Here is a 19,461-nt window from a genome sequence, read left to right on the forward strand (position 1 = left end):
AATAGAAATTCATCTCTGTACAAAATTTTTTGATACTTGAACATACTATACAAATGAATATACTATACATACAATTCTCTCTAATTATATTTTTGTTATTTAAGTTTATGCTTTCTATCTTTATATCAATCATACCAAATTTCTTGAAACCTGACTAAATTCAATATAGTATGATGAGATACATGATTGAAATTTACAGAAGTCAATTATTAGATCGATATTGAAAGTAATTATCTATTTTTTTTAAATTAATAAAATTACATTGTTAAAATAAGTTTCTTTTAGATTATGATTGAAGCTCCATATTAAGATACCTACGCGTTGAATCAATTCATATATTCATTGTTAATTAGCTGTTAATATTCAATGTGTCTGTAGATTTTAAGAGTATATATTATAGTAAGGGCTTTCATGAATGCATAATATAGCATGGTCTCCTGCAATCAGGCAGTATCCTTTATTCTTGGTTCAAGCACACGAGTTCTTACATTTTCTAATAAGAGATATTTATTCTTTAATTTGAATTTTACTCAATCTATTTAAAATATATGCCAACTGATCCTAAAATGGTGTAAATTCTACTCGTGCGTAGCTGTTGATCTGCTATTGCTTCGGATTATGATGGACTTACAAGGAGCAGGATATATATGACATTGTATGTACAATACAAATATACAATATCAAATATCCGAGTTAAGTTCGTGTTATAAATAGCTTGGCTAAATAATATCATCTTAAGCACTAGAATTGATCATACTGATACTAATTTGAATTAAATAACGTAAGTAGTATATGAAATTGTATTATTATGGAGTAATTCAAATCCAATTTTCTACTTTAGCTTTATCTGAGTATTTATGTAATTATGGTGGAAGTTTTTAATTCATTTGATTTCTACAAAACTGAATCTTAATTAATTTCTCATAAAATGAGATATTTTTATTTTATTTTATTTTTAATTTTTTGAGAGCTATAAAGGCGAGGGTGAAGAATCAATCTCTTCTAGAACCGGGAGGAAAACTCTAACCACTTGAGCTATCCCTCATTCTCAAATTTTCTCCGTTACAACTATTAAGGGCAAATGTTTCGAAGCTAATACAACAATCTTAGAGAGCGGCCTAGAGGGTATTTTCATAGTCACTCTTTTAGTTTGGTAGGGCAATATTTGTATCTAAGAGGCCTTTTAAATCACTCTCTTGCTTTGAGCCTTATACCTCCTCCTTTATATATTACTCGCAATAAAGGAATGTTTTGTGTGTCACAAATAATACCCCTTTGTTGCAAGTAATATGAAATGGAGGGAGTATATATTAATATATGCAAAGTATGTTCGTTGTAGTTAAAATTGACTGATGATCAGACGTCTTGTGTGTGTTTGGCCACACCATGTGACCACTTATAAAACAACAAAGTAACCTATGTAACAATGATCAAGTAACCCCTTAATACTGATCGAGTAGCCCTATAACACTTATCAAGTAACCCTATAACACTGACGAAGTAACTTTTTAACACTGGACTAAGTAACCCCTATTAAACTAACGAAATAACCCCTATGATGACCAGCCACATATAAAATTTTAACCAGAGGGAGAAAGCATCTTAATTTACCTTCAGCGTTAAAACAACGACTTGAAGAGGGAGATTCCTAATTTAATAGGCGACATTTATATCTAAGAGGTGATTCAAATCGCCCTCTTTGAGATTGTATCTTGTAGTAATAAAATTGATTGGATTAGCAACTTCTTGTTATTGACTTATTGTTGGCTAGTGGTTGAGTGATTACAAACAACAGATGATTTTGGTTGTGGTAATTGGTAAATGGCGGTTGAAGGTAGCCGTGATGATTGGATTGATTTTTGGGCTATGTATAGGTTGAGGCCATACTAAATCCTCCCAACTACAAGGTACAAACAAGTATTAATACCTACCAGTGAAACAAATTGAAGATTGAATCGTTGTTCCGGAACATTTAGTTGTAATTTTTATATTGTTTCATATTATTTGCCACGATTTGATATAAGGTAAAGAGGAAAGATGTCTAATTGTTTCAAATAATATGAAACGGTACGGAGGTCGTAATTATATACAAAAAAATAACGAGAGTAACACAACGATGTTGTATTAATGTCCCATATCGTTTTTATTCTTATTGATTTACAACTTTATTTAGAGATATGTAACAATTAATGATCGCCCACCTACAATAGGTGGGTAGCAATTTCAAAATTGATGATTTGTCACTATCATGTTGGAATTGGAAAAATTAATGTCGAGCCATTCGTAAAGGATGGACTAGTTTTTGGTTAATAGTATCCCCAAATCTAAGCATTTTTTTTATTTAAAACATCTAAGCATTTTTTTGAGTAGCCTTCACCAATTGTTCGACTTGTAGGCACAGTTCAACGAGGAACTAGAAATGGAGGAAAGTTAGGCATTTACAAATGTATAACAAGGGGTATTCATGTAATTATACATATGTACAAACAAATGCATATTTTGGTATCATTGATGATCAAATGGTACCACTGAACATACAAAGATACTATACATGCTCATAACGATATTATATATATGCATTCAGTTGTACAAAATTTATGCATAAATAGTACTACTGAGGATTCAATGGTACCATATAAACTTTCAGTGGAACAATCAACATGTGGTCCCCCATCACGTGATACAATCCGACTAAAAAATAGGTGGGGTCCACCTACAGACCTCTCTCTTCCTATCTCTCTCCTCTTTTCTCTCTCTATCATGTGTTTTAATAATATTTTAATTAATGTTATTCATTTACAAATGCCTAACTTTCCTCCATTTAAAATTCCTCCAGTTCAACATATCAAATTCATGCATCAACCAAAACACCAACATATGAATTCAATGCCCAAAACCCTAACTTTTCAAATCTATCTTACCCAATTCTTCTCCATCTTCAATTCGGAGACTCGCAAAATATTGACTTTTGATACATTAATTGGCCAAGGTTGAGGACCATACCATATATTTGTTGTTCCATCACCGAGTTTTGGAAAGTCTACAAGGTCTTCGATGAAATGCCTAACTGAAATATTGCTTCTTGAAATGCTTCGATAGAATTTTGGGGCAATGTAATGGGATGATTTTTACAGAAAAATCCTGGACTTGTTCTGCCTTTCGAATGGGGGCTTTAAATACAGAGTTATTATGTTTTGCATTATATTGCTGCGATTGAGCGAAGAATGAACACGGACGGGTGATGAAGTTTTCATTGCAGCAACTGAGCGAGGACCACGAATGGGTTATCGAGTTTTTATTGTAGCCAAGGACAGATAAGTACTAGTCGTTCCTACTCGTGTGTAGCGCATTTATAGGATCATGATACTACATTTTGTCGCGAAATTTTATTGTTTTACTCTGAAACTTGGGGATGATGCAGAAAACACATTGGCTGGGAGTTTAAAGACATAAAAGAAACACCTCTAAGGAGCTTGATTAAAATAACACCACATCATGCAGTTTTGCACTGGTTGTTGTATAACATAATATCCTACTATAATTTATTTCTTTAATTGATATCAAGTTGTATATAATGTTAACACAATATATCATCATCGAATCGATTTGTGAGTTGGCTAGTTTGTAGTGAAGAGACAATGTGAAACAACCCCAAGTAACATCATGTTATCAGACAGAGTTTCATTTAATATTTTGATTCTTTTTGTCTTCTCTTACTTTGGTATAAATAGAGGCTCAAGAATGAGATATTCAACAACTCAAAACTTCCATCTTTCAACTCTTAAGCCTCTTAACTAAACTAAAAAAGAATATTTAAAATGGCTTCCATCCATACTCGATCTTTCAGTTTCCCCTCAAACTCTCACCCCATTTCTGAGCAATTGGATCAACAATTGAACAGGTTGAGATCATCTCAAGCTGCTTCTACTTCATCCCTTTCAAGCAAACTTAGCGGCCTTAATGATTTATACAAATCAGTTGAAGAGTTTCTTCAATTGCCCCAAAATCAAAAAACCGTATCTCAATCTCAACAATTGTTGGATGGATCTCTAAGACTCATTGACATTTGCTCAACATCTCAGGATGTCTTGGCAGTGTCAAAGGAACAAATCCAAAACATTCAATCAGTTCTTCGAAGAAGGTCCAGCGGTGAACTTGACATTACTAATGAAGTCGCTGAATACCTAAAAACAAGAAGAGCTTCCAAGAAGACAATCAAGAAGTGCTTGAAAGATATGAATGCAGTTGAGCCCGTTGCCATTGAGAGCATGCTCAAGGACGTGCAAGCATTGACTGCTGAAGTCTTTAACTCATTGTTGTCTTACATCGGCGGATCACAGAAGAGTAGCTGGTCTTTCTTTAGCCAAAGATCTGAGAAGAAAGCAGCAACATCTTTTGATGCTCTTCTTGTGAAGAAAGTGAATGTTGATATGTCACAACTAGTAAAATTAGAGTCAGAAATTCAAGAAATCGACGAAGTTTTAGAATCATTGTTTAGGCATTTGGTGAAGACAAGATCAACTCTTCTGAATGTTCTTAGCAACTAGAATAGAAATTCATCCTTGTACAAAAATTTTTGATACTGTGAATATACATACAAATGAATATACTACACATACAATTCTCTCTAATTATATCTGTGTTCTTCATATTTATGCTTTCCATAATTCTTTCAATCATCCCAAAAGGCTCTTGAAACTTGACAAAAACAGGGTTAAAAAAAATAATAAAAAATTGACAGTGATTTATCAAAGTTAATATCCTTAATTATCATCTACTCTAATGATTTATCAGAATAATGAATCTCTGAACCAGAAATGCTTATAAATTCATTAAGAAATAATTTGTTTTCACTAAAATAAATTGTTATTGAATGATACATAGTTACATACGCGCTGAATTGACTTGTTAATTAATAGATAATTAGCTGTTAATATTCGATGTGTCTGCATAAGCTGAAGAATATATTATAGTAAGGGCTTTTATGAATGCATAATATAGCATGGTCTCCTGCAATCAAGCATTCTCCTTTATTCTTGGTTCATGCACACGAGTACCTTCATTTTTTAACGGAATAGAGGGGTTGAGTTTCTTATTCTTCTACTCGAATTTAACTCAATCTATTTAATATATATGCTAAATCGATCGATACATGGTGTAAATTCCACCCGTGCATAGCTGTTGCTTCGGATCATGATGGACTTACAGGGAGCAGGATATTGTGTTGTATGTTAGATCAATATATACAATCTAATTTTAATAATCCAAGCATTGTATGTGTTATTAAAGAGGTTGCTAATCAATATCTTAAGCACTATAATTTTGATGATATGATAAATTTATTTGGTACTAATGCTAATTCCAACTGTATGACCTACTAAGTAGTTTATGAAATCGTATCAATTATTACGGAGTAATTAAAATGCAATGTCCAATTTTGCTAGAGTAACTTCTTACTATTACAAGTGGCTTACCATAGGAGTGACGATATTGATGTAGCTACATCAAGCAAAGTTCCTCAAACAAGCTACGTTGCTTGATTTTTTTTATTTATTTTTTGTAAAGCCGAGGGGCAAGCCCCAAAAAAGGAAGAAAAACACGTTGCTTGATTTATCAAAGAACACTTCACCTATTTATATTATGTGGATATTTTTTTTATTATTATTTTTTTTTTTTTTTGAAGAGAGAATGACATGTGGATAATTAAAGCTATTTAATTAATTTATTTATTTTTTCAAGGTACAACATGTTATTTCTCACCATTGGAGCACCTTGTAGCTTAATAATATACTAGCCCAAAATTTTGATGTATCAAGATAAGTTATAAGCCTTGTAACTTACCATTGGAGATGCTTTGCGTCACTGAAGGTAGTCAAGACATCAGATCAATTTTTATAGTTTGAGGACGTACAACCACACTAAAACCTCCCAAAAAGAGAGAGTATATGTAGTGTCCCATATCGTATTCATTCTTTGTGATTTACAGCTTTATATATAAATATGTAATAACTAATGATTACCCATCTACAATAGGTGGGTAGCAATTTCAAAAATTGAGAATTTGTCCTATCATGTTGGAATTGGAAAAATTAACGTATTGCCATTCGTAAAGGATGGACTAGTTTTTTTGTTAAGATATTAAATTTTCTACTAGATATTTAAGATTTCTTAAAAATTCCAAAATCGTCTTAAGATTTGTTCAAACTCAACTACCAAATTATTTTTTTTGGTGTTCCATCCGGTTCACCCTTTGAGCTAATCCGGATTCGAGGATCAGTTCTGGGTGGTTAGGTTCCAGTCCCCTCCCGATTGTTGTCCTCTACAACCTTCAATTAATTGTAGGTTCCAGTCCACTCTTGAATTGTTGTCCTCTACAACCTTCTTCTACAAGGGTGCCTTGCGATCTTTGGTAGTTTTTGAATTGAACATAAACTGATTCAATTAATTGTAGTTGTTGCCTGACAACTGATTCAACGCTGCACGAACCACCACCAACAAATTAGAACTTCCAATGGCAAAATAGAAATTATCTACACCGATCAATACCATAGTAAAAATGAGATATATTATTATAAGCGATTAAAAAGGGATTCTGGGGCTTTCTAGTTTCTACTTATCAAAGAACCAGTGGTAGCACCTTACCAATATTCACGAGGGAGATCAAGGAGAAGAGAAGGATGAAGGAGAAAAAAAGGGTGAAGGTAGAAGATCGAAAGAAAACCCAAAAGACCGGAAAAACCCTAGGAAAACAACCTCTCAAGGAGAAACCTAAAGGAATGTTCTAATGCTAATTTAGACTAAATGACATGGTCTATGAAGTCATATATCAATTTAATTAGTTATTAGTAGCCATGACTTCTTATCTATGTTTGGACTACATTTTGAGGCCATATTAAAATCTCCCAAATGAAGCTTTATCATTATGCAAATGGCCTAATGCACGTACTTAGTTACCACTTACTAGCCATATATTCAAGGATAAGAAAGTTTTCGAAAAGGAATGAGAGTACTTAAATTACATCATGTGTCCCATATCGTAGCTATTCTTCATGATTTACAACTTTATATACATATTTGTAACAACTAAAGATCACCCATCTACAATAGGTGGTGGGTAGCAATATCAAACATTTGAATATTTCGTTTCCATCCGGAAAGGATGGACTAGTTTTTTTAAACCCAATTTAGGTTTTTTTTTTTGTTTTGTTTTTTTTAATATATTTTTTTTATTTTAAAAATTTTATAATATTTGAATATTTCGTCAGTTTGACATTACTGGACAATTGCACTAGTTTTCTCATTTGTCCATCCCAATGCAACATAGTCGCAAAAATTCTACAAATGGCATATTAATTTATATGGGCTTGCTTGAGTGTTAGCTACTTTTTTCTTTTTAATTAATAAAACTTTATACCTAATAAATTTAATTAGAAGAATTTTAAGATGGAATAGAGGGAATAATTAATTTTAATAAATTTTTGACAATTACTTTAGCTAACTAATGTTACTCAAATCATTTGAATGAAGACATTGATTATATTTCGAGAAAATTGTGAAAAATTACCTTTTGAGTGGTTGAATTTTTGAAAAAGGACCTTTTAAGTGAAAACTTGTGAATAAGTTGCATTTTGTTTGTACGGGGATACTTGGGTGAGCTTGTGTTTTGGTCAACACGGTGTTAGTCACATGACTTATTTTTTTAAAAAAAATCCCCAAATTTCTCTCCTTATCCGACCTAGCCAAATTTCCCTCCACCAAAGGGTTAGGTCGGAAAAGGAGGGAAATTTATAGATTTTTTTAAAAAATAAGTCACGTGATAGTCAATGTCGGAGTTCCGGCGTTGACCACCCAAGTACCCCATACAAACAAAATGCAACTTAAAATGTCTTTTTTCACAAGTTTTCACTTAAAAGGTCCTTTTTCAAAAAGTCGACCACTTAAAAGGTCCTCTTTCACAATAATAATTGAAATCAAATTAAAACATACAAATTAAATTGCATTGTATTGGAGGTTATCATTTTGTTATAAAATTAATTAATCTTTCACAAGCTAAAATCTCAACTAACAAATCAAACCCTATCTTTACATTGACTTATCCTGGACAAATTCCACTGAAATACATCCTTATGAGTTATATATGATGCTGCACATTCATTTCATTTGTTGAGTTATAGTATTATTTAGCTGTTACATGTATTAATTAATTCCAATTTGTTGATAATAATGAAATATTTTCTTCCTACATAATAATATACCCAAATAGCAACTAGATTTTGTAAATAATATTGTATCCCCAGCTAATAATCACACGAACAATGCTCAAATCATCGATTAAGGACGGTATACATATTGATCTAACATTAATTGTCATTCCAGCTCCCTGTATCTTCATCGCGATCCTAAGCAACAGCTACACACAAGTGTAAATGATACCATATATATCAGTAGGCTTGAAAATTAATTTAAATAAATCAAATAATAGCTTGCAATTGGCATTTTTAAATAGATTGAGTAAAATTTGAAGAATATATATAACAAATTCAACTCCTCTGCCCTTTAAAAAAAATGAAAGACTCGTGTGTATGAACCAGGAATAAAGGAGAGTGCCTGATTGTACCCAAGTAAGAGAAGACAGAAGGAATCAAAAATTAAATAAGATTCTTAAGTCTCTAATTAGAGAGAAACTAGCCAAACTAGCAAACTAGCCAACTCACAAATCGATCGTTAAGATTATACACAAGTAGTTGATGTAAAATAAAGAAATGAATTACAGGATGTACGTTTTGTTGTACTACAAGCATGACAAAAACTTAAAAATGGAAAAACTAGGCCACCCTTGACGGATGGCTATTAATTAACTACAGGGAAGGGCCCCATCCTATCTCAGGAGTGGGGCTGTGAGGAAGGGCCCCATCCTATGGAAGGAGTGGGGCTGTGAGGAGTCGAACCCCATCACATGGGGGGAGATCCCCTCACTCCTCAATTGTTATCATAGCTTTGAAATTAAATATAATGGCTACCCAACTATTGTAGTTGGGTGATCATTATCATTGATAACTCTGATTATTAAGTTGTTACTTTTTAACTATATTGTCGATATGGGACTTTTTTTGCATATTCAATTTTTGCATAAGAATGAAATTACCTTAATCAAATAATAATAAGCTAGTGTTGTTGACCATAAAACTTGTACAGTTGTGCACTTGTGCTTCCTATATGAATCCGTAAAAGAACACTATAGCTCGTTTCATCATCAAATTAACCTACATTGTGGTATAGAAAAACTTTTACATTTCCACCTAAGATAATTTTTTTACTTTTTTAATTCTAGTTACACCCGAATGTATATATATATATACTCTGTTAAGTATTACTTCTTTTAATCCTTTTCAAGAACAAGAAGAAAATCGCAAGGCAGGAAACCACCCAAATACCGTATCATATGAGACCCAAAACACATCAATTGGATTATTGGATACAATGCCATATGTAAAAACATATTATGATATGAAGATTAGCCCTAAATTTTATGAATTGTCATGACATCATATTGAAGTAGTTCTCACTTGTCTTAAAATAAGACTTCACAATTTTTATGCGCCTTGTTGTAGTCTTTGTTTTAACAAAGTTTGTATTATAGTCTTCATTTTTCTAGACTTTGGAATATAAGTGACATTAGAATGGGAATTGAAGATGTTGGCCTTTTTGTAATTGTATATGTTTTGAAATTTTTTATCTGAGTTAGAGGTTTGTAGAGTTAAATTTCGGCGTCTCTTCGGAGACATCTGATTAAAAAAAAGGGGAGTTGAATTTGAAGAACTCTTAAGAAGATTTTGGAAAATTAAAAAAATCTTAAACATCTAGTAGAAAATAGATTAGACTTAAAAAAAATTATTGCAATGAAAATTTATCAAAAATTATTGCAATGAAAATTTATCCGTATATACTTGTAAATTATATCATAAAAACATTTCATTCATCAAAATTACAAATTAACAAAATATAAAAATAAAAGCCAACCTTATCTAATTAGAGGTGATTATTGGGCGGGCTAGATCGAGTTAAAGCCAAAAAAATAAGTCGACTTCTCGGGCCAGGCCAAGCTTCGGGCTGAAATTTTGCGCCCAAAATGGTCCGGCCATGCGGGCTTTTCGGGCCATTTTCAGACCGGGCCTAAAAACTCAACTAACACTACAAGATATTATATCAAAGAGGGCAATTTAAATCGCCCTCTTAGGTTCAAATTTCGCCCTATTAGGCAAAGAGGGCGATTTAAAAATCGCCCTCAAGTTGCCCTGTTAGCTTCGTCCTATTAGCTTCAAAGGGCATACAAATTTTTCGCCCTATTTGTTAAATATCAAAGAAGGCAAAAATTTTCGCCCTCTTTGATCAAAATCAAATAGGGCAAAATTTTCGCCCTCTTTGATTGAATCAAGCAAGACGAAATTTTTTTTGCCCTGTGTAATCAACTCAAACAAGTCAATTCATATTGCCCTCCTTGCTCAAAATTCGCCCTGTTTGATCAATTTTTCGTTTTTTTTTAAAAAAAAATAATTCTAGGTGCTAATAGGCATAAATTTTCTATAATAGGTGCTAATTAATGCTATAGGCATAAATTTTTAATTTTGTATATACAAAAGTATTAACCAAGTTTTCTATAATAGCAAATATATACAAAAGTATTAACCAAGTTGTCTATCAAACAATCTTCTCATCCTTGCAACCAGCCTTTTGGTGTCCTCCATCCCCAAAACATTGACTTGATCTCCTAACTGCAAACTTGACAAAAATAGGACCAAAAGTATTACAACAGATGGTAGTTAATAAAGAAACACTAGAGTATTACAACAGATGGTAGTTGAAGACAAACATTCATAACAACAGTATTATTCTACAATATTCATAATAAGAGTATTATCTACAAAAAACACAATATACATTGCTATTCATAACAAAAGTATTATCCTAACTCCAACCACAAGTCACTCTTAAACTTCTTTCAAATTTACCAATTTAAGTGCTCATATCTCATAATAGTATCAATAGCATCATTAAACCAGGATCCACATACTCTGCTTTTTAAATCAAGCAGTGTGTACACCTAGTAACCTCAATAAAATAAGACAATACCCTAGTCATCCTAGAAATTTTAACAAAATATACAAGCAAACAGAATTTTAGGAGGGGTACCAGTTATGTTGCTATCCCTTGGTACATCAACCAGAAGGGCAGGACCTGTAATAAAAAACAAACAGCAACAATAAGCAATTAAATGATCAACAATATCTAATAATTAATAAAGAAATATATTAGTATATAGAACATATCTCAAAGAATAAAGCAACAAATTAGTATATTATTGCACTATTAATAATGACTATGAAAGGGTAATTTGAAGGTTAGGATCATTACTCTGAACAACCTTCATTATTCTGAACAACCTTAACATGTCTCACTCTCCTAAAAACAACTACATCATAAACAGAATTTGCAAATAAAAATGCAGCATATAGTCCAGAAAAAGTGAACCATATACCAAATGATCTTCTGAGAATCAGACTCATAAACAGCCAAATGAACCCCTGAAAGAGCAGAACCAGTCAGCATTGTTGCAGGGGAAGTGTTATCTGCAACTGATACAGACATGCTAGAGTCTAAAATATTACCTCTATTAAGCAAGTAGATAATTCATAAGTGTAGATAATTCGTATAAAATATTACCTCTATTAAGCATCAAGGTCAATCTTCTCCATGATTAACCGAAGCTTTTGTTCTAGGTCTTCTTGTTTCTTCTTAGACGCTTCCAATTCAGCTCGCATAATATTATTTTCATTTTGTAGTTTTTCAACATTATGTTCCAGCTCAACTCTTCCTATCTTTCCATCTTTAGACGACACCGGGTGCCCTTTGCCTAAACCACGGGCATAACCTGAACGATGTCCAAGAACCTTCACATAAGCTTCTTCAAGAGTAAGATTATCAACCCCCTTTTCACCAATTTCTTTCTCATGCAACTCCCTTAATTCCTTGAACTTCTCCTCGGTCTCATCGTCAAACTTCCCATTTTTATGCCTTACAAGATAAAACAAAGTTAGAATTTTAAAATAAAGAAAAACAAAGTGTTCGTGCATTAGACAAATATTCAATATACCTCTTTGACTTCTCCCATAACTTTAAATACATGGGATCATCATTAGCTTGGGATGCAGTGGTTACATTTGAACTAGAACCATTGATTTCGGTGACCTCATTCTCATTTTCACAAGCTTGTGCCTCAAGTTCCTATCAAATCATATACATACACTTATTAATTTCAGCAAGATCAATCCATTTAGGAAACAATAATAATCAGAGCAACAGAACCAGAAATGTGAGCCAGAAGATCATCTGATGTAACCACAATGAAAATTCCACCAACAGACTGTGTTACTAATTGGTAACTGATTATTTGATATCGAAATTAAAGGGAAACAGAACCAGAAATTAAGATTCAGATTAGGATGGTCAGAAACAGAAACAGAACCAGAAGATCATCTAAATGATGCAGATTAATTTTAACATTTATACTCACCAATTCATAAATTATGCGAGCTGTTGATTTCGCACCACATGCCGACTTGATCTTCTTTGCAAGAGCATTAGCCCGATTCTTCTCACTCCTTTCCTAAAGGTTACAAAATAGCATATAGGATTAGTAAAGGGGAAGAAATGCAAATTGTAGAATTTTGATTACAAGAGCATTCCTATTACTTACCTTCTTCTTAGGAGAGCTCCAATAGTTATAAACAAGCCACTTCCATTGTTCAAGTTTTATTGAAGGTGGGCAAGCACGCTCCGCCTCTAATAAAGATTTGCGATTTGAAAAATAGTCGGCCTTCAACCTTTCTCTCCAATACCTATAAGGGAGTCTAAAGAAGGTACTAAACTTCTTCCATTGGTCAAACAAGTATCTTTGAGTTCTCTTTCTCTTATTCCCAAATATCACATTCGGAACACCATCAAATGCTTCTACTATTTCATCCCCCGACAAAGGGATATGAGGTGGTCGTCTTTCTGTTTCTCCATTAAAAGATTTTCTATCCATTCTCCATCTATGATCAGGATCCAAGAATCGTCGAGTGCCATCAAAGAATTCTTTCCCTCCAAGCTTCAATCTCTCATGTGAGGTATCTTTGTGACATGATGGACAAGCAAGTTTACCACAAGTACTCCAACCACACAAATTTCCATAAGCGGGAAAATCACTCATTGTCCACAATAGGGCTGCCTTCATTGTAAAGTTTTGTCGACTATGTGAATCATAAGTTTTCACCCTAACTTCCCATAATTCTTGAAGTTCATCAATCAATGGTTCCAAGAACACATCAATATCCATTCCAGGAGACTTAGGACCGGGAATTAGGAGTGACAACATGATGTATGGACTTGTCATGCACATCCATGGTGGAAGATTGTATGGCACCAAAAACACTGGCCAAATGCTGTAATTAGCGCCAAAATGTCCACCGGGATTGAAACCATCAGTCGAAAGACCTAATCTAACATTACGTGGATCGATTGCAAACTCCGGAAATGATTCATCAAGCTTCTTCCATGCCATTGAATCGGATGGGTGCCTTAATATGTTGTCATCAAGTTGTTGCCTCTCTTTATGCCATCGCATGTGCTCTTCTTCTGCATCTTTCATCAATTTATAAAATTTATCGGGAATCTCAGAACAATCTCCACCCCCTTCATCCCCATCTTGCTCCTCCGGCACTACATTTGTCGCATCATGTACCAAAGAAGCCATCTCTTCTGATACAAGAGGATCTTCATCATATAACTCATCACCTTCCTCCTCGGACATCTCCATCTCACCGATGTCAAGGGATTGTTCCTCTCCATGGAATACCCATGGATTGTAATCAGGGTCTATTCCCACTCGAAGGAGATGAACACGCATTGTCGCTCGGTCATGGTCAAAGTAATTTAGACAATTCAAACAAGGACACCTCTTCTTATCCCCAGAATTAGGGTTAGTGTCCTTGAAAGCAAAATCAAGAAAGTATTTAACACCATTTCGATAACTTGGTTGAAGCCTACCATTCAACCCTTCAACATGCATCCAACTTCTATCATTATCCATTTTATATTACATAAAACAATATATAAGTATACCACACTGTTATAAAAAAAGGTGAATACATGTATCTTTTTAATCATCCATGTTTAAAAAACATCACACTTTCTATCAAACTTAAATTCATTAGTGAGTACTACATTTTCATTTTTCATTTTTTTTAATGAGAATCCAATACTAATAATAATACTAATTGCATTGCTTTGGAGTTTTAAAAGAAGGCCCATTATATTTTATATATTATGAATATATAATAAGTTGATAAAACAAATTTATGAAAACAAGTCATTATGGAGAGATCAAATTAGTATTAACATATACAAACCATAACCTTAATCTTAACCTTAACATAATAAGTTGATACACATGGTTTTTATGCTAGGCAAAAAACCTGCTCACCACAAGAAGTAACATACACTTGTCATGAACTTAAATACTACTTCCACAGGTATTATTCTGTTTAAGAGAATATATTTGTAACTACCCTGTGAGTATTAGGTTTGCTCTAGGACTCTTGTAATATGAGGTAATACACAACTCATAACCAGCGTAGTACTGTATACATTCTAACATGGTGTCACAGCCTGGACTAAAACCTTAAAATTCCCCTCTTTCTCTTCCCTCTCCCACCTCTTCTGCTGTCATTTACATTTACCACTCCAACTTTGATATACTCACACAGTCAAACGACAGTAGACTAGTACACACATTACATTTACCATTCCAACTTTATATACGTCATTTACTCATTTGCATAAAATAATCACTACTCTATTTGGTTGGTAAGTTCAACAAGAAGTACCACTTAAATCCACCAATTAAATAAGTGGTTGCTTTAATATCTTTTTAAAAAATGAAGTATAAGATTGACAAATTTTAAGTGTCTGTCACAAATTCATTGACTTATCATATACTGTATTATAAGCCCTGCCATTTGTTCATATACAAATTCATCTTACTGTATTGTAAGTTAAAGTCCAATTTAATATGAAGTATTAGATTAATTAGGAAAACAGAAATTACTAAGAACGATTGTATTTCAATTATACAAAGGACTAAATTAGGAGTAGAAATCTCAAAAATTACAGCAATTGTGATCAAGATATAACAAATTTTTTTGGTTTTCACACAATTTCAAAGTATATTCCGACCAAAATTTTTTAAAAATCGGAAGAGCATAGAATAATCCAAATTAAATATCATAAGATAATCCAAATTAAATATCCTTTTATCACAATTCATGGTAATCAATAGCTCATACAATTAAGAAATTAAGCAATTAATTCGATAAACAGTTTGAATAATCTCAAATGTAACATGCAATACCTGAAACTTTCAATTCGAGCAGATTCGATCCAAATTCGAGCAAGTGATTCTAGCAGAAGAGTCGAGCAAATGATTCGAGCGATTCGAACCGAAGATTCGAGCGATTCGAACAAAAGATTCGAGCAAATGATTGAGCAGAATAAGATTCGAGCAAGAGATTAAGGTTAAGATTTGAGCAAATGATTGAGCAGAATAAGATTGAAGCAATCAGTATTGGGGGTTTAGGGTTCATCATTTTTGAGAGGAGAGAGAATGAACCTTATTCTGTTTTGGGGGTTTAGTAATATTATTTTATGTAACTTTTGTCTTTAGGAGTATTATTTTATTACTATTAGTACTTTCAACGAGGGCAAACTAAAATTTCGCCCTCTTTGCTCTAAAATTAGAGGGCAAAACTACAATTTCGCCCTCTTTGTTCTGAAATAGAGGACGAAAATGGAATTCGCCCTCTTTGCTCTGATATACAGGACGAAAACTAAATTTGCCCTCCTTGCTTTGAAATAGAAAGATGAAAGTAAATTTCGCCCTCTTTGCTCTGCAATAAAAGGGCAATTATAATTTTGCCCTCCTTGATAGCAACTACCAAGGCAAACTATAACTTGCCTTCCTTGACCGATTAAAGTCGCCCTCTTTGATCTTTTTTCTTGTAGTGTAAATATGCTTAAAAACGCATTCCTAAACCCGCCTAAAAAAAATCGGGCTAGAAAATTCTGCCCAAAACCCGTCCAAAATCAGGCCGAGCTAACTTTGATCACCTCTAATCTAATCTAATCAAACCATATGCATACGAAATTATATATCTAAGGTTCAAAATACAAAATTAAACATACTTGTAATTTAAATAAATTGAAGCACATTGGAAAAACAAAACAATGATAACATTTAACGACAACATTATTATTAGTGCAGCGGGACGTGGTCCAGAAGGCCCTCAATGTTGGTAAAATACTTGTCGATTCCAATAACAAAAAATAGAGAAGATGAAAGGGAAAATACTTGATTGAAGATCTCAAACTCACAGTCGCGCCGTGGAACAATAATCCACTGCCTTAGAAGCGAAATACACCACCACCGGTACAGGTTTCCTGATGACGCACGCCCCCCAAGTTTAACGCAACTCTCCCCGTAATTCATGCACCCGAATCCGAAGAGTGGAATTGCTCAAGAACTGTTCAGGTCTCAAAGGGTAGGTTTTTGTTTATGTGTTTAGGGTTCAATAATTTTTAATTATTAAAAACAGGAAAGGCAATGCTCATATTTATATGTGTCCCGAAATTAGGAGACAAATAAACAAACCGACCTAGGAAAAAGGCGGGCCCGATCGGGCAACCAGCCGCCCGATCGGGCGCAAGATAAAATGTTCCCATACCTGGTATCGCGCCTGGTCGGGCTCATTAAAACTCGACTCTGACACCCGGTCGGGCGAGAGCCGCCCGATCGGGCGCGAGAGCCCTCCTATTTTCCTTAGCCAACTTCGCCCGGTCGGGCGAACCACCGCCCGATCGGGCGCGAGAATTCGTTTGCATTACCATTTCCAACAATCCCCCACTAATGCGAGCGGATTATCGACATGAAATCTGAACAGTAAATGAAAGTCTTAGTACTTAAATGCTAGTATCCAAAGGTTTGAACTAACACATTAGTGCACAAGGTTTTCAACACTTCCCTAGTGAGTATCCTAAGATTTGAACTCCTAGGAGCGAGGAAGGGACCTTGTATACACATACCTTGACTTTAGAGCTTAAGAAACTCCGCCAATCTTGGCCTACACCTTGGGCTCTCATGAGTACTTCAGGAAAACTACACCACAATTTTCCCTTGAAGGAGGCCACCCCTCGTACTCACGTAGGTGTTCCGTCTGTGTATAAAATACACATTCCCAGCACATCTAGGGTCTTTCCTTGCAGGCTTAAAACACATTCAAGCACCTTGCAAACCCAAGATTTTCTGTGCAATGGAATAAGAACATTAAGAACGAAAAGTTCAACCCTATCAACTCGACGGTGCATCTATCAATCCACTGCTCAATGAGCTCTTAGGCTAGATGCATTAAGGGATACTCCTAACCTCAGTCATTCGGTACCACTATCATTCCCTACTCGAGTAGTAACTGGGCTAGTAGTATTAAGAGCAAGCAATGCTCAACCTTCTACCTTCGGTGTCATTATCAATCCTACTCTAAGAGCCACTGGGCTAATGGTCTTAAATCCACTTAAGAACCATTATCAATCCCTGCTCAAAGAATAACCGGACAAATGACATTAAGAGCCACGCTCAACCTTACTGAATCCACCTGATCAACAAACCACTGAAAAAAGTTATAGATTCAATAAACATAAATGGTGTAAATCCAACAATGAGTCAACCAAAACAAGGCTTTAGACCCATTCAGAACAAAAGTTCAACAAATTAAAACACTTCGCTGTGTCCATGTAAGCTGTCTCAATAGACCACCCAATCTGGGTTATGGACATATTAAGAGCACTTAAAGCTCAACCTGCAAACATCAAACAACAAGTCTACCAAAGCATCTCATAACCATATAAATTAGAGGGTTATTAAGCCAGATCACTTCAGGACGTAGACTCAATTTTTTTATTTTTTTATTTTTTTTTTATACTTCGTCACTAGAATAATTTAAAATACCCCACAGGATCTTAAATATATTCTCCTAGACAATCAAGCACTTACCTGTGCTTCATCCTAGTATAAGGACCTGCTTGATACTTCTTTGCTTTCACGTACTCTAACATGAGTATCACCTCCACAAGATCTGTCTAACTTTGTCACTACATCGATCTGTAGTTCCTGACAACATACATAGACACTTGTGAAAAATAATGTAGAGAACATGAGGATCAACTTACCCCCACAATGGACAAACTTCCAGAGATTAATTTTTTTCAACAATCATCTTCTTGACCACGTCATCCAATCTAATGAACCTTTTCTTCATAATGGATAGTGTACAACAATTTGTTTTGCAGCGCACTCAAAACAGAGCATCACCCTTCATCATGTAAAAACCATACACCGAAGAGGTTCAACTAATCATCGTTGTTCATTCAATCATTGTCTCTTAGAATTTACTGGATAGGTACTTGAGAAACTTTCTCACTTTAACCTCCATCCCTGTACTATCTGAAACTCAAACAATAATTGAGTAATTCTCTCTTGACAAACAGAATGAACAATATAGTTCACAACAAAACCACTACACGTCAAGAATAGTTTGTTCATCATTTAGATTGCAAAACATTAGCACATTTGAATCAAACATCAAGGCCAAATCATGAAAAATAACTCTGGCTTAGACATGATAAATATAATTTACCAAACCACTTTCTCTACATCACAATAATGAGATTGATGCGTACCTTTATTAGTTCATCGGCATACTGCCTAGATACATTCTTCTTATCACATTATCTTGTACTTGTTTCTTGGCTTAGAGACACATATACATCTTTATCTCAATTAACAACATGCATGTGAAGTTAACAACTTATGATCATTCTAGCAAATGAACTCTATCAATGCGAACCATAGTAACATCACACATGCATCAAGAAGTTCAAATCACATGCCAAGAAAAACTTAACATAACAAGTTAGAGTACTCAAATCTAACCCCCACTCACCATACATATCACAAAGGATATAACATCATGAACAAAAAATACCTCATCTTCTAAGTTATCACCTGTGCATGCGTTTTAAAATACACACCCTTGATTTACAATCAATCATGCTAGGAAGCTTAAGCAACCTTACTGCAAATCAGACAAGCTTAGAACAAACCAGGTGAGTCATAAGAGATGGTCAACACCAAACTTACAGAATAAATCCTAACAACATAGTATCTTACCTTTAGCCCATTTCCAATCAACCACCTTACAACTCTCCTTGAAAGATACTTACAACAGATGGATTTCTAATAGCAAGGCAAGATATACTCTTCTCAATAAACATATCAGACTCAAAGAGAGTGCACAACTCGCGTCAACATGCTTC

At 34.1% G+C, this 19,461-nt stretch overlaps 2 protein-coding genes across 3 annotated transcripts; one reads left to right on the forward strand and one right to left on the reverse strand.

Annotated features, from left to right (window-relative positions):
* Positions 1-3,818: 3,818 nt before the first annotated feature.
* Positions 3,819-4,547, forward strand: LOC145628250 (uncharacterized). The gene has a single exon (XM_081680548.1). It carries the CDS (start codon positions 3,819-3,821, stop codon positions 4,545-4,547), a length of 729 nt encoding a protein of 242 aa, XP_081536674.1.
* Positions 4,548-10,577: 6,030 nt separating this feature from the next.
* On the reverse strand, positions 10,578-13,905 carry LOC145627385 (uncharacterized). 2 transcript variants are annotated; one of them, XM_081679779.1, is made up of 6 exons: positions 12,755-13,905; positions 12,572-12,664; positions 12,152-12,282; positions 11,722-12,072; positions 11,191-11,235; positions 10,578-10,772 (listed from the first exon to the last, which is right to left on the reverse strand). In XM_081679779.1, exons 1-4 carry the CDS (start codon positions 13,853-13,855, stop codon positions 11,727-11,729), a joined length of 1,671 nt encoding a protein of 556 aa, XP_081535905.1. In that variant the 5' UTR covers positions 13,856-13,905; the 3' UTR covers positions 10,578-10,772; positions 11,191-11,235; positions 11,722-11,726. The 2 variants fall into 2 exon arrangements, with proteins under 2 accessions (XP_081535905.1, XP_081535904.1); XM_081679778.1 differs by having other exon boundaries at positions 10,578-10,779.
* Positions 13,906-19,461: the final 5,556 nt, after the last annotated feature.

This window comes from Chenopodium album, chromosome 4 (genome assembly GCF_948465745.1).
Source record: "Chenopodium album chromosome 4, dcCheAlbu1.1, whole genome shotgun sequence".
In the NCBI taxonomy this organism is placed as follows: domain Eukaryota; kingdom Viridiplantae; phylum Streptophyta; class Magnoliopsida; order Caryophyllales; family Amaranthaceae; genus Chenopodium; species Chenopodium album.

Excerpts from the sequence above, each read along its gene's own strand:
- LOC145628250 (XM_081680548.1), top strand. The coding sequence starts at position 3,819 with ATGGCTTCCATCCATACTCGATCTTTCAGTTTCCCCTCAAACTCTCAC.
- LOC145627385 (XM_081679779.1), bottom strand. The coding sequence starts at position 13,855 with ATGGAGATGTCCGAGGAGGAAGGTGATGAGTTATATGATGAAGATCCT. Across the intron at positions 12,665-12,754 it reads GGAGCTCTCCTAAGAAGAAG|GAAAGGAGTGAGAAGAATCG; the intron begins GTAAGTAATAGG and ends TGTAACCTTTAG. Across the intron at positions 12,283-12,571 it reads CTCGCATAATTTATGAATTG|GAACTTGAGGCACAAGCTTG; the intron begins GTGAGTATAAAT and ends ATGATTTGATAG.